We start from the raw sequence: 13,248 nt of genomic DNA, 5'->3' as shown, positions 1-13,248 counted from the left end.
CCAGCTAGGTTTTTTGCCCCCACTGCTCCGCTTGGAAGGCTATTCCAGAACTTCACTCCTCTGATGGTTAGAAACCTACATCTAATTTCAAGTCTAAACTTCTTGATGGCCAGCTTATATCCAATATGTTCTTGTGTCCACATTGATGCTGAACTTAAATAATTCCTCGCCCTCCCTGGTATTTATCCTTCTGAACTATTTATAGAGAGCAATCATATCTCCCCTCAACCTTCTTTTGGTTAGGCTAAACAAGCCAAGCTCTGTGTCTCCTCTCATAAGGCAGGTTTTCCATTCCGCACATCATCCTAGTAGCCCTTCTCTGCAACTGTTCCAGTCTGAATTCAACTTTCTTAAACATCTCAGGAAAAAATGAAATTGCAATAATTTGGTGCATACATTAGTGATTATTGTTAGACATTACATACTAGGGAGCATGTAGAGCTTTAAGAATATCTGTAAATCAGGCTTCACATTTTTTTCCAGTGTCTCCACTGTGGGTATCTCCAGACTACCAACCACTTATTTAATTCAGATTTTTGGCTTACAGTAGCTTTAGTGAGATGATTAAAATACACAAGTCAAAGAAAAAGTACAGCTGTCAGGAAAAACAATGTAATTAGAAATACTTATATTTTTTTTCCTTTTCCCTCTCTTATGGTACACAATACTTGTTTATCTCCTATATAGCATCCATCACCACAGTAACTGAGTGCATCCCAAGTATTTAATTAGAAATATTGATATCTCTCTTCCTTCCCTGTAAATAGGCATAAATTGTTTGATAAGATTATAGGGGGTGGGGGTTTTTAAGTGTGTGTGTGTGTGTGTGAGAGAGAGAGAGAGAGAGAACTTGTAGCTGCAAAGATAAGTCAAAGAGACAAATTTTGCATTTAGTTCTTAAAGTGGAAAGGTCCATAGTAATTTTTGTCCCTTCTGGTAGAGAGTTTCAAAGTCTCTTGCATCTTCTGTGCTATTTTTCATAGTTCCAGTGGAACATAGGTGTTATTGGAAGTCATGATTGCAGAAGGAGAGGCAACCTTTCAGGTGCTTGGGATTAGTTCAATAGAAGGCTATAAATATCTGGAGAGAGGTTTTGAATTTAACTCTCTGCAATGGCGAGCCAGAGGAGAGAGCAGAACACCAGGGTGATGTGCTCACAGTAATGTGTGTCACTGAGAAGATGGTTTAATGTGTTTTATACCAAGTGGAGCTTTCTTAGTGTCTGTGATTTCATTCCTAGTATGAATGAATCAAAAATTGCAGGTCATGAACACATACCTTTTGTAACCAGATCCATATCTAATAGAATGGGGCTCAGTCTCTCTGGATGGAAGTAGGAATCTTCATTGCTTTGGGTGTTTGGGCAGCTATTGTAATGAGGTGTCCCAAAGAATCTCAAGGCTGCAGACCGACTTGAGAATCTGAGGCTAAAGGTCCTCCATTATGGGGGGCGGGCAATTATAGAGACACAAGTCCTTCAGAGTGCTTTTCCTCTTCGCAGTAGCATCATTTCAGTCTTGACTGTATTCTGCTTTAGCCAGATGCTCCCTTCTGGCATTAGAATATATGGATCTTCATCCAGGTGCTCATATCAGGCAGGTGTTGAGAAAGCGGGAGAGGGTGCTGCTGCTTGCATTTGACATAAGGTATTGATGTATTGCATGCTCTCTCACCATCTCCCCCAACAATTTTGTACAGAAATTAATTAGGGTGGTGTTGAGAACTAAGCCTTGGGGCACTCCAAATGTAAGGGCTAAGGAAGTGGAAGGACAGCTGCTTGTAATGACCCAAACAATTTCAGAGGACTTCCATTTATCTGCATGGCTTCTTGGTGATGGGATATGACTTCCTTACTTTTACTACTAGACCACTCCAATGCTGCTGGGGGCTTTTCCTAGTCTTGCCATATCCTGCATGCCTGTCTCTTAGTAGCATCAGCAGGAATGTGCAATGGTCTGTTTTGTTTCTGAATAGGGAAGTTCACATATTATTTTAGGTGTGTCACACTAAAATGGTGGTTTACTGTTTTATATTAAATGTATCAGTTACAGATTTGTAATTTAGAGAATACTCCCCATTATGTTATAACCAACTGAGGTTGATATTTTCATTATAGGTAGGTAGGTGGTGTTTCTTCAAAAGAAACATATCTGGTTCAATATGAATTCTATTATTTAGGACAGTCAGCTCTCCCTCCCATGTTAAGCACATCACCATATTTCTGGAAGAGTCGGTTGCTAAATTTGAAGTTGCTATGGGAAAACCTGCAGGACTGTGGCATCTATTGGGTCAGGGAACATAATAGTATAAAAGTCCATGATCAGGAGAGCCCAAAGCAAACAAAGAATGTTAGAAAATTCCTGTTAAAACTAATTAAGTAGTACTGAATACTTAAATTACTACATTAAGTATAAATTGTCAATTCTAAATTAGTACACATTATTTATATAGATCAGTTGAGGTTAAAAGAAAAGTTGCAATTATCTGTAATCTGAATGCTTGACCAGGGTTAAATTGGAGGTCAGTCAAACTCTGTACACAATCTCAAGACCTGGCCACAATCACAAGGTAGTTGGATATTTTTTTCTTAAATGATCAGTAGAGTTATAGTTAGTTGTTGACATTTAAATTGCCACCATAATGCTTTAGAGTTAACAATCCACTGAGATGAATGAGGATGTTTAACTCCTCCCAGATCTCTTTTTCATCGCCTCTCTAGAAAAAAAGATAACACTAGGGGAGAGGACTGGGGACTGCTCACATTTAACGAGGGTGTTTTAGAATAGGTTTCTATTGGTGAAAAGGTGTTATGCTGCTTGTGGATGACTCCTGGGCTGCCATTTTCGTACCTTTCACCAGCACTTAAGAAATATTGTGCATATTCCAATCCTTGTACTCCATGGATTGGAGTCAGTCATTTGTGTGATTAGCAGTCTTCATCAATGTAGCATGTAGTTAAGAAGTATTTGATTAAAAAAGCAGATGTCTCCTATGAAGTCTGCAGTGTAGTCTATTTTTATGAGATAAGGGGCTTGAAGAAAAAGTAAACAGTTCTTGCTGTAGATATCTATCTGCAGATATTTTTGGTTTTGAACAGCAGAGACAACTGGCATTTCAGTCACTTAGTATCAGATATTAAGTGGCTACCAGACCCCAAATTAAGCTAAAATTGAATGCAGTATGAGGAAATGTCATACCTTGGGGACAGAGAGAACCTGAACATTCACTGAAATGTCGTTATGAACAGAGGAGGAATTAAATTACAAGAGCAGGTTGCTTATGTGCTCTGGCAGTTTTAGAAACTGCACATTCTTTTTTCAATAACCTCTTGAGCTTGAGTCCATAAGTGCTACATGATAAAAAGTTGTATTCTGAAAAGGTAAAATGTTTCTTTAAGTGTATTTCAGGGCACACAAAAGTTAGGGGCTAAAAGTAGCAATTTGGGCCAGGCATAGGACACACAGCAGTTATTCTAGTTTCCCCATGCAACACCACTGCACCATCAATCCTTCTTTGTCTTATTTTATAAAGAAACTGCAGATCATACTGAATTATGCCAAAATGTGTGATAGTTTCGAAACATGGGCAGTTGATGAAACCACCACATTCATGTCTCTTATGATCTAAATAAGGAGTTGAATCCAAGTTTCCAAAGGGAATATTTAGTGGTGTGCCTCAGCCAATTACACCACTTAGCCCCCCCCAAAGGAGGTTTAATTAGAATTTAGTTATGAGATGACCTAACAACTACACTTTTAAAATCCCATTGAATAACTATTGTGCCTAATAGTTTAAAATGCAGCAATTGGCCCAGTGCTATGAAGATAGTGTGGTCATCTGCATGTGGCTGAGTAGACATGAACAGTGAATATTAAGCCTGTCTAAGGGGTTGCCAATAAATAGTTTTCTTGTTTACCAAGTGTAATCTCACCACAGTCCTTGATTTATATCAGGAGGCCATTTTTGATTGGACTAGTACAATTTCTCTGTCTCATTTTTTTGCATCTGTTGTAACATTCATTGTTGTAAACAACTGACCTATTTTTTGTGGTTATTGTAACATTTTATGATCTTTCACACACTTTTTACAATTGAGCTTAGGCTTACTTCATAGGGCCAATTATCACAACCGAACCATACTCTGCCTCTGTGCTATCTGAGGATTCCCTTCTCCGGGGGGATCCTCAAGTGATTGGGAAAGCTGTCCTTAAAATAGCTTTGCAGCAGTGCAGTAGAGCAAGGCTGCCCTAATGCAGGGGATGCTCTAGCTCATTGTTTGGTTTTCATTGCTTGTTTTCTATTAAGAAATATGGCACCCTTGAAATTTGTAGGCATCACAGGCTTTGTTCTTGAAAATATGAAGTATGTGTCAGTGTTCCTTTCAGCACAATATGAATACTGATGAAATATTCGGCTTGCCTAAACTGCTATGCAGAACTGAAAAGAATCCTTGTTTTAAAAATGTACATATTAGGCCACATGCATTTTTGGTGTAATTCTATTTAAGTTGAATGATGAACAGACTTTGGATCTGGGGGGCTTTTTTGTTTCTGAAATGAGACGGAAAGCTGGATTAACCACCCCTCATCATTCTCCAGCGAGCTGATGACTTTTACAACCATTGTGTCTGTTTCCAGCTGCACTGCAAAATATATATAGCCCTGTGGCCACCTTCTAGAGCTAATTCGCATAATTATTTTATAGGCAAAGTCTCTTGTTCCTCTGATTTTATTTTCATTTGATTTTTGTGAACAAATATGTGCTCACCTTGTCACTGCTTGTTTGCCAGTGATTGAAATTCTGGGACTGCACACTACAAATTAGAGTAATTTATTTAAGTGGTTTAATTCTTTTAATGTGCTTCGCTTTGGAATTACATTAGTCTACCATCTCCTTTCTGAATCTAATCAACCATTAAAACAGTCTGCAAAGTGGAGACTTGAGGGTAAAAAAAACCTCCAAAAATATCTACTCCAGAGTTTAATTGAAAAAACAAGGAACACAAAACCCTGAAAAACAATCTAATAATTCCAAGGAGTCCTCTTTAGTTATTTTAAATGATAACTGGAGGGTTTTCTCTGCTTGATATAATAACGGTATTCTGAGCTAAATACATTCAAAGGCCCATGTGTTAATGTGAAATAAAGTCAGAGGCTGAGGTTCATATCAGTGCAGCATATGGTTATTGCCAAATTTAGAGGAATCACCCTCCATTTATTATATGAAAACATTTTCTCCCTCCTCTTAGCTCTTTCCTCCCATTTCCACACATCAGCTCCTCCCAGACCCTGGCTACTTAGAAAGGATTAGGCCCACCCCCCTGCCCTGCTCCTTAAAAAGTAATTTTTGTAACCGTATATTAAAAAGCTTCTCTCTTCCTTTTCACCATCCCCACTTTCCTATTTCCCTTCCTTATCTCCATCCTCTTCTCTTTTCCTTTGATCCATTTGTCCCTCTCTCCAAAAAGAGTGCCTTTCTCATTTAAAGTTGTCCAAAGGCTGAACATTTTGGGGGCTGGGAAGTAGAGGGTAATTCTAGACCCTACCCACTGCACACACACACACACACACACATTCTTCAGGCCTGCTGATACTGAAAGCTAAGTGGAGTGAGGAGCAACCTGGTTAAAGGAGTAGTGTCTTCCCTGAGAGTGAATCAGGCCCTATGCTAGTTCCTGGCAAATTCATTTGGTGTGCTGAGAGCAGCAACCAATCAAAATGCAAGGATCTGCATATTTCCTAATTGAGAGATAGCAGTCATTGTGCAAATCGGAATCCCTCCCATAGCCAATCAGAATGGAGAGATTTTTCATAATGGCAATATAATCACAGAGCTGTGAGACTTTACCACATCTTTGCTCTCTGGCTAGGGGACATAGTTTCATTTCAATATGATTAGTGACAGCCCTCGAGTTCCACATTGTAATCATATTCTTTTTTCTATTTGATATAACCGACTTAATTGAAATGGAAAGAGAAAGCAAAGCATATTGCTGGCTTGACTAAAACTGTCACTTGCATTAATCCTTGCTTTGAACGTGCACTAAAAATAGAATACAAGCAGCTGACATTTTTCTTTAAAAAGCCCTTTCCATCTATATTTAGAAAATCCTGTGTCGAGTTTCACAGAGATCTTTACACAGAGAATAAGTGTGCCCATAAATAACCCTGAACATCTCCCCTGGTAACAATATATAACACAGTCTGGATTTCTGGGAATTCAAACCCACCTGGCCAGCTGGGTTCTCTTCAGCTCTCTCTGCTTCATTTTTAAAGGAAACTTTCCCTTATTGATTCCATATAAATCAGCTTTCACATTTTTAACTGTATAGATTTTTGTTTAATATCAATCTTAGTTTTTATTGTATTAATAGTTCTTCCTTTTGGACAAAAGAACATAATTCTATGAAATTAGACTTTTTTTTTTTAATCAAAAGATAAACCTGTAGCACAAAAGAGCTGTACCAATGGGCAACAGTTTTTGTCAGTCTACAGACCTATTGTTCTCCATTCATTCTGGGGTCTTGCACATAAACCATCCTTAAAGTGCCTAGTCATGTTGTGCTTCTCTCCCCCCTCTTTCATTGTGTGTGCTGCAGGTGGGAGAGTTCAGAGCTCACGCTGCTGAATGGACAGCCAATGTCACGGCAGAGTTCAAAGAAACCCGCAGGCGTTTGAGTGTGGAGATTTATGACAAGTTTCAACGGGCTACCTCCATCAAAAGGAAGCTTTCTGCAGAACTTGCTGTCAACCACAGTCAAGATCTGACTCCTTGCAAGAGAACCCTGTCAGTCAACCACCTCACCAGCGAGAAGGACATCTTGCCAGCTCTAACAAAGACAGACAGCATTTATATGAATGGTTTGACTCCTCACTGTGCGGCAGAAGATATTGCTGTGATTGAAAACATTAAGTAGTGCTGATTTTGGATCTCGTTCCCTGGAGAAGCTCTTGGCTTAAATTAGCCATATACTTCCTTTTTTTCCTATTCATGACTGATACTAGCAGCATTTTATACATGTGCATGAGTTCAACAGAAACCACCACAATAGGGATTCAGTGTCACCATCATGTCTCTTCAAAGACACAAGATGAATGGAACTTCTATTGTTGATAGATGCTGGAACAAGCAACGTCCAATGCCTTTTTGTGCTCAGACTGTTTTTCATTTCTCCTAATGTGCCATATGGCCTAAAGAATGAATTATATTTGTTTGTTAACAATGTAGCTTTGAGGGATCAGTCCTTATCTTTTCAGGGTCTACCTTACTGAGCCTAGGAATGGACCATTTATGGACTACAACCTATTTGTAAATGGCAAGAAATTCTTATGCAGCCTTTAACCTAAGAAATTTTTGTCAGTGCCTTATCTTTTGAAGAAATAGAACCTCTATAACTCTTATATGGTTTGTGTTTGTTTGTTTTTGCATGAGTAATGTGTTTCATTTGAGCTTTCTTCTTGCCTGAAATTATATTTTAAAGGTGTCTTTAAAGATACCACCATTGAGAATGGATGCCAAAAATCAACAGACATCAAAACAACACTCCTAAATCTAGCTTTAAAGGCACTGCAATTACAAGTACAAGAGTTGCAAAATTTTCCCCCTGAAAATATTTATTTTACTCAGGTCTAGGTGATGCACGTTCACACTATATTAGAACCAGACCTGTAGAATTTATGGATTCATTTTGGGTTTTATTTTTAAGCATTGTTCAGCAATCTTATCTCATGCGTCAGATGTACCAAAAATCTTCAGTTCTTTATAATTAAATTATTTGCTAGACGACAAGAGCAAGTAGAAGTTAATACTATGTGGAAACATTTTAAATTGGTGCATACTAATAACCATACTCATGAAAACAATACAGAAAAATACCACTGCAATTTCTAATAATCATAAATCTGCTGATGGATATTTACTCTATGAAAAGAATTCTAAACTTTTTGTTTAAGCCAAGTCACACCAGGCACCATATGATATTTCACACAGGGATCCTACCAGAGTGCTTTCCTGGATGTTACACTGTACAATGGTTGCCTACACCAGAACTGTGATTGAAGTGGGAATGCAATTGAAACTGGTATCACTGTGACTTTCTACATTTAAAATACAGACTTCTCTGAATACAAATACAGACATGAAGAAAAGCTGACAAATAGCACAATTTGAATGCTGATGATCGTTCAGATAGGGTAGGCTGATGATATGCAGATCTAAAACCAATCCTTAGAGTTTGTGTTTGTTTTAAAGAAAAGCATTGACTTTAATTCTATATCTGTTGTTTTGTTTATAGTTGTGTGTGAGATTCAGAAGGAATGCAGGATAAAAACAAGGAATGGGTAATTTTGTGTGCTTTTTTAAAATTTTTTCATATTTTAGTTTATTCTAACCTGGCTGTACATAAAATGAATATAACAAGCCCTAAAGGAATAATTTAGGCTCTTTGTAAATTAAACAAAAATGAGCCTTTGTTGATTGGCTGTGATGAAAATGACAAATCTTCTGCATCTCTGACCATTAAATAACGTACAAAATATGAATGTTAATATTCTGGATGCTCAGTCTTGTTCTTTAATTAATCATCATTATCAGTGTAAATATCAGTCAATTAACATTTGCAGAGAGTGCTCTTTTAAAATAAGGAAAGTTCCATGAAATAGAACCAGGCCATGCTCTTATACAAGGAAAAGACCCCTGTCTCTCCCAGCACAGTGTTCTGAATGTCCACATGGTGAGAAGCTCTTCTTGCCATGTATAAACTGTGAATTGTAATGAAAAATAAAGTTTTTACTTAAAATAAGCTTTTTTGCGTCTCCTGCTTGCTGCTGCCCCACCGGACTGCTGAGAAATCACTTGACACACTGCCTCTTTGAGAGCTCAAGGGTAACAGTTTCTACACTGGTTTGCAGTCTGCTTAAATTTTAAGCTGGATTAACAATCAAAAGAACACCTTGACTCCAACATCAAAATATTTTCTCTAAATAATAAACAGTAATGTTCTTCTGGTTGCTATATTTTAAGGAATTTGGCAGGTCTGAATTTCAATTCTAATACACTTTTCAGTTAGGAGGTATAAATCACTTTCCTTGGATGTACTCTTTTGTATGATATCTAACACTTAAATTCATCAGGACAAAATAAGTGCCAAACTGAGCCCTGATTTACACTTGTGAAATCCTACTGAAGTCAATGAAGTAACACAAGATATATATATTCAAGCTGAATTTGGCTCTAAAACTAGGCACACTGGTTCAGCAATCTTTAATCTTAATCATAGCTCTACATAGTAAAATAAACGAAAAGTGATCAAGAAATTAAAGTTATCATCCTAGTCACAGACATTCATTTGATATCATTTCAGGTGTGTAATGGGTCCCTCTTATCTCATAGCCTTTATCCATTGTTTGTTTGATCCATTGTGTACATTTAGTAATTGGAGTGAGAGTCAGAGCTCATTAGTGTATAAATCATCCAGGTTTCATTTGGGAACTGGCATCATGTGACTTAATCAGCAGGTATTGGCATTAGACCAATTCTCTGGTGGTTCACATTTGGATAAAACTCAGACTTCCAGGAGAAACCCACAGTCATCCCCTGCAGTGAAGGGTGTTCAGAGAGATCATCTTCCAGGGGCAATAGCCCCCTCAGTCTTCTCAGGGGTCTTCCGGATGCCAGATAGCTGTTTCCTCCAACAGGGTCTTCCATCTGGTATGGACCTCCTGAGGGATTTGCTTCCTTCCACTCCCCAATAGCAATGTTAACAAATAAAATACTTTTTTGGCAGGCAACAAAGATTCCTTATAATTCTTAACATAGTAGAAGGGAAGAACCTGAGAGCTTTATCAGCTATACACTGGATACCTTTCTAAGTTTCCTAGTTAACATGTTAGGATTATCAGGTATCTGCACTCCCAAATGCACTATATGGATAGGCCATGTACAGATCACTGCTGCCCATTCTCCTAAATCATTTTCAGCTCCTCTAAAAAACAAGAGGATAGAGAGTGCCAGAAGCCACAAAGTACTGCTGTAGGGATGGGACCCTGTGCCCTCATGAAAACATTTATTGGAATGTCTAGGTGCCCTCAGATCTAGGATGAGGGGATAGCTGTAGGGGATTTAGTGGGAAGGCACCTGTGAGAAGGGCAGATGGAGGGGTGCTAAGTGAACCCCATCTTCCTCCTCTATCAGGTGGGTTCTGGGGGTTCTGTGCCTACATTCAGCAAATTCCTTCCTACTGACTTCTATTCTTAATTCTGCCTCTGATTCGCAGTATTTCCTGGGTGTCACTTAGGCTTGAATTTTCAGAAGTGTTTATTAATTCTGGGTGCTTACAGTGCTTTTGGGGGTTCAGCTTGAGACACTTGGGGCCTGGTTTCAAGAGAGGCTGAGTATATTACGTTTAATGGGAACTGCTGGTGCTCAGTACCTCTGAAAATTAGAAGCTTGGCTGGACACTTAAAAACTAAATCATGCAAAAATTAGAGAATGCTATTTGTCTCCAGTTACCAAGCTTTAATGGGGTATTTCAAGAACACTTGCTATCTCAGAGGCCTGCTGTGAGGTGTAAAATGTTTTAAGATCCTAGGATGAAAAGCATTTCTGTAGGTGTTAAATATTATTACTACTTGTTAAATCATTTTAACATTTATTCACAATGATTTTTGGAGTAGATTTGGATGGGGGGAGACTCCTGTTTCAAGACTTCAGTACACAGGGAAATCTATGAATTTTTTTCTCTCTCAAGAAATTATTACATCTTTCCCTTTCAAATTGTGGGCCAAATCCTGCCTTAATGGGACAAAGTAGAGTTGGGTTTGGCCTCTATTTGTAAAATGTTTTTTTTTAGTGTTTAGAGAATGAAGAAAACAATATGCAGTGGGCTGGATGGTGTAAACAGATGGAGTACCATTAATTTTATATGAAGATTTCTCCCTTCCTCCTCCAGATACAAAAATGTATCACAAATTCTGTAGGGGCTGAACATGTCTTTATACAACTTGTTGAAAGATATGAGATTTTTCTTTTTCTCTCTCTTTCTTTTTTTGTGTGTGTGTAACATGCCAACAAAGATACAAGTTTTAACTTAAAAATCAGATCTTTCTTGTCTTTTGAAGTTCCAGGACTGCTCCTTTTTCCCTTCCAAATGTTTTAAATTATTAAATACACTAGTCCAACAAAGTTAATGTAGCACTAAAATAACTTTTGTTATGACTGCACCAAATTCCCTTCTTAGACCTATTTCCTTTTATATATGCAGATAACTGTTCTCAGCCTGCCATGGCATTTGCTGCTTTATTAAGTCTGTGCAAGATTTTTACATATCACTTTGGTAAAGTGTAATTTTCAACTTCAGTGCTAATGAACACGAGCTGATATCACAGAAAAAGGACAGTCACAAAAACCCCAAAATGACATACCGGTTCTGGCATGTTGTGACCTTTACAGGCCCACATGCCACCAATAACTCATTTCTTTCTCCTTGTGATCTAGGAGCTATCAGTAAGTCAGCTGAAATCTGCCAGTGAAGCAGTTGGAGAAACCTTCTGTTGTGTTTGCCATTGCCTGTGCTGTGTCTGGTACAACAGACTTCCTAGTTGTAGGAATTCTCTGACACTTTTGGATTTCTCAGACAATATACAGTAACTCCTTTGCAAACACACTGCTGACAATATAATTCTAATTTAGGGCTAGATTGTAGCCTTAGGCATAACCCTGGATGAGGGGTAATACATAGGCTGCACAGCCATAGGAGGAATTGTAACTAAGAGTCACAGAGCGACAATTCCTTCTCTTCTGTCATGGGTGTGTGGGAGAGAGCTTATCTTTGCCCAAGTTACCATTGTATTCCCAAACAGCCAGGGTGCATTGGGGTGCTGGTGGGCCATGAGTTGGTGTAAACTGGTTTTGCTCTATTTATACTGATTTAGAGCAGCCTAGGATCTGGCCCTACATTTATATGGCTTTTGCCTTAGCTGTGAAGATGGTAGTAATAATACAAGGATATGTTTACTTGGGCCTTTTCAGTAGTTAAGGAACCCTTAAGTAGGAGAAATTAAGATTTATCTTAAAAGTTGGCAAGATGGTAATTTTGTCCAAAGTTTCCCATTATTTTATACTACACAGAATTTACCTGAAAAAAAATCATCTGTGGCAAAAACAACTAAGATTTCTGAGTTTTTCTGAAACCTGATTCTTGGGAAAATCCACTGGGTCAGATCCTCAGTTTATGTAGGATGACATCAATAAAGCCACATTGATTTACACTAGCTGAGAACTTGCCCAGTAAGCCATCCTTTCCCAATACAAGCTGTGCTCACAGCGTGGAAAGTGTCGACTGCAGCCAGCCATTTCCAACTCTCTCATTCAGGGCTACTAACTCCTAGTATTAATTAGAGCAGGATAGGTCCTGCTGCAACTTACACCACTGGTGCAAAGTCCTTTAACCTGGTGGAGCTTGAGATTTACAAGAGTATTGCGCTTCCTTCCCTTTATGCTCTGGACAGGGTGACTGGCTTAAGAAGTTAAGCCACCTTTGTCAGCTCTCCACAGCAATGATTCCACCTAAAAAGGAGGAGCACTTCAGTGGGAATCTCTGGCTGGTATAAGGCCAATGTGCTGCAGAATGGACCAGAGAATTTGCCGAATAGTCAGAGTCCAAGAAATACTAGCTTTCCCACTTTATAATTGTCATTGGATGTGAATGTCAATTTCAGTAGACAACATCTTGTTGTGTTACAGCAAAACAACAATATTTATTAAGCTCTGCTGTGCAAAGTGGTGAAAGGAGGAATATGCACCTTACTGTGTGAGTATCATTATTCCTAAAGCTTATAGGCACGAAGACTGCTTTTCATTATTATTGTCCTGGAGGACTCAGAAGTGAACTTCCCCATAAGGCAATGCTGTAGTTCAATTCATGCATCAAAAATGAATGTATTCCATCTTATTTCAGTGCCAAACAAACAACAAAGAGTGTGTATCTTGAGAGGTGAACAAAGCTTATTCTTTAGCCTTTCTATTGGGGGTATGAAATAAGAAATAGGTTTGGGGCTTGTAAGATTAAAGGAGCCATATGGAATAAGGAGTCACTAGTAATGATGATGGCACCTCCATGAAATCTCAGGAACTGCATTTTATCGGGGCGTGGGCGGGGGGGAGAGGGGGAGAGGTTGGAAGAATGAAATCCAACCTGCCCACCTAGGATCAGAGCTGCAGCCCAGTCTCTCCAACGGTGCTGCAGCTCCT

At 38.6% G+C, this 13,248-nt stretch overlaps 1 protein-coding gene across 1 annotated transcript in view; it reads left to right on the top strand.

The window, feature by feature from the left end:
- KCNK2 (potassium two pore domain channel subfamily K member 2) overlaps positions 1 to 8,794 on the top strand; it is a 201,536-nt gene extending 192,742 nt beyond the window's left edge. The window contains exon 10 of the mRNA XM_067564966.1: positions 6,599 to 8,794. Coding sequence (XP_067421067.1) covers positions 6,599 to 6,916 — 318 coding nt within the window. The 3' untranslated portion in view covers positions 6,917 to 8,794. The remainder of the gene's footprint in view (positions 1 to 6,598) is intronic.
- Positions 8,795 to 13,248: the final 4,454 nt, after the last annotated feature.

The sequence above is a fragment of the Emydura macquarii genome, unplaced genomic scaffold (genome assembly GCF_026122565.2).
Source record: "Emydura macquarii macquarii isolate MOO-44397 ecotype Brisbane River unplaced genomic scaffold, CSIRO-AGI_Emac_v2 contig_2676, whole genome shotgun sequence".
Classification (NCBI taxonomy): domain Eukaryota; kingdom Metazoa; phylum Chordata; order Testudines; family Chelidae; genus Emydura; species Emydura macquarii.
Note: the sequence above shows the minus strand (reverse complement) of the source record. Positions and strands in the feature narration are given on the sequence as shown.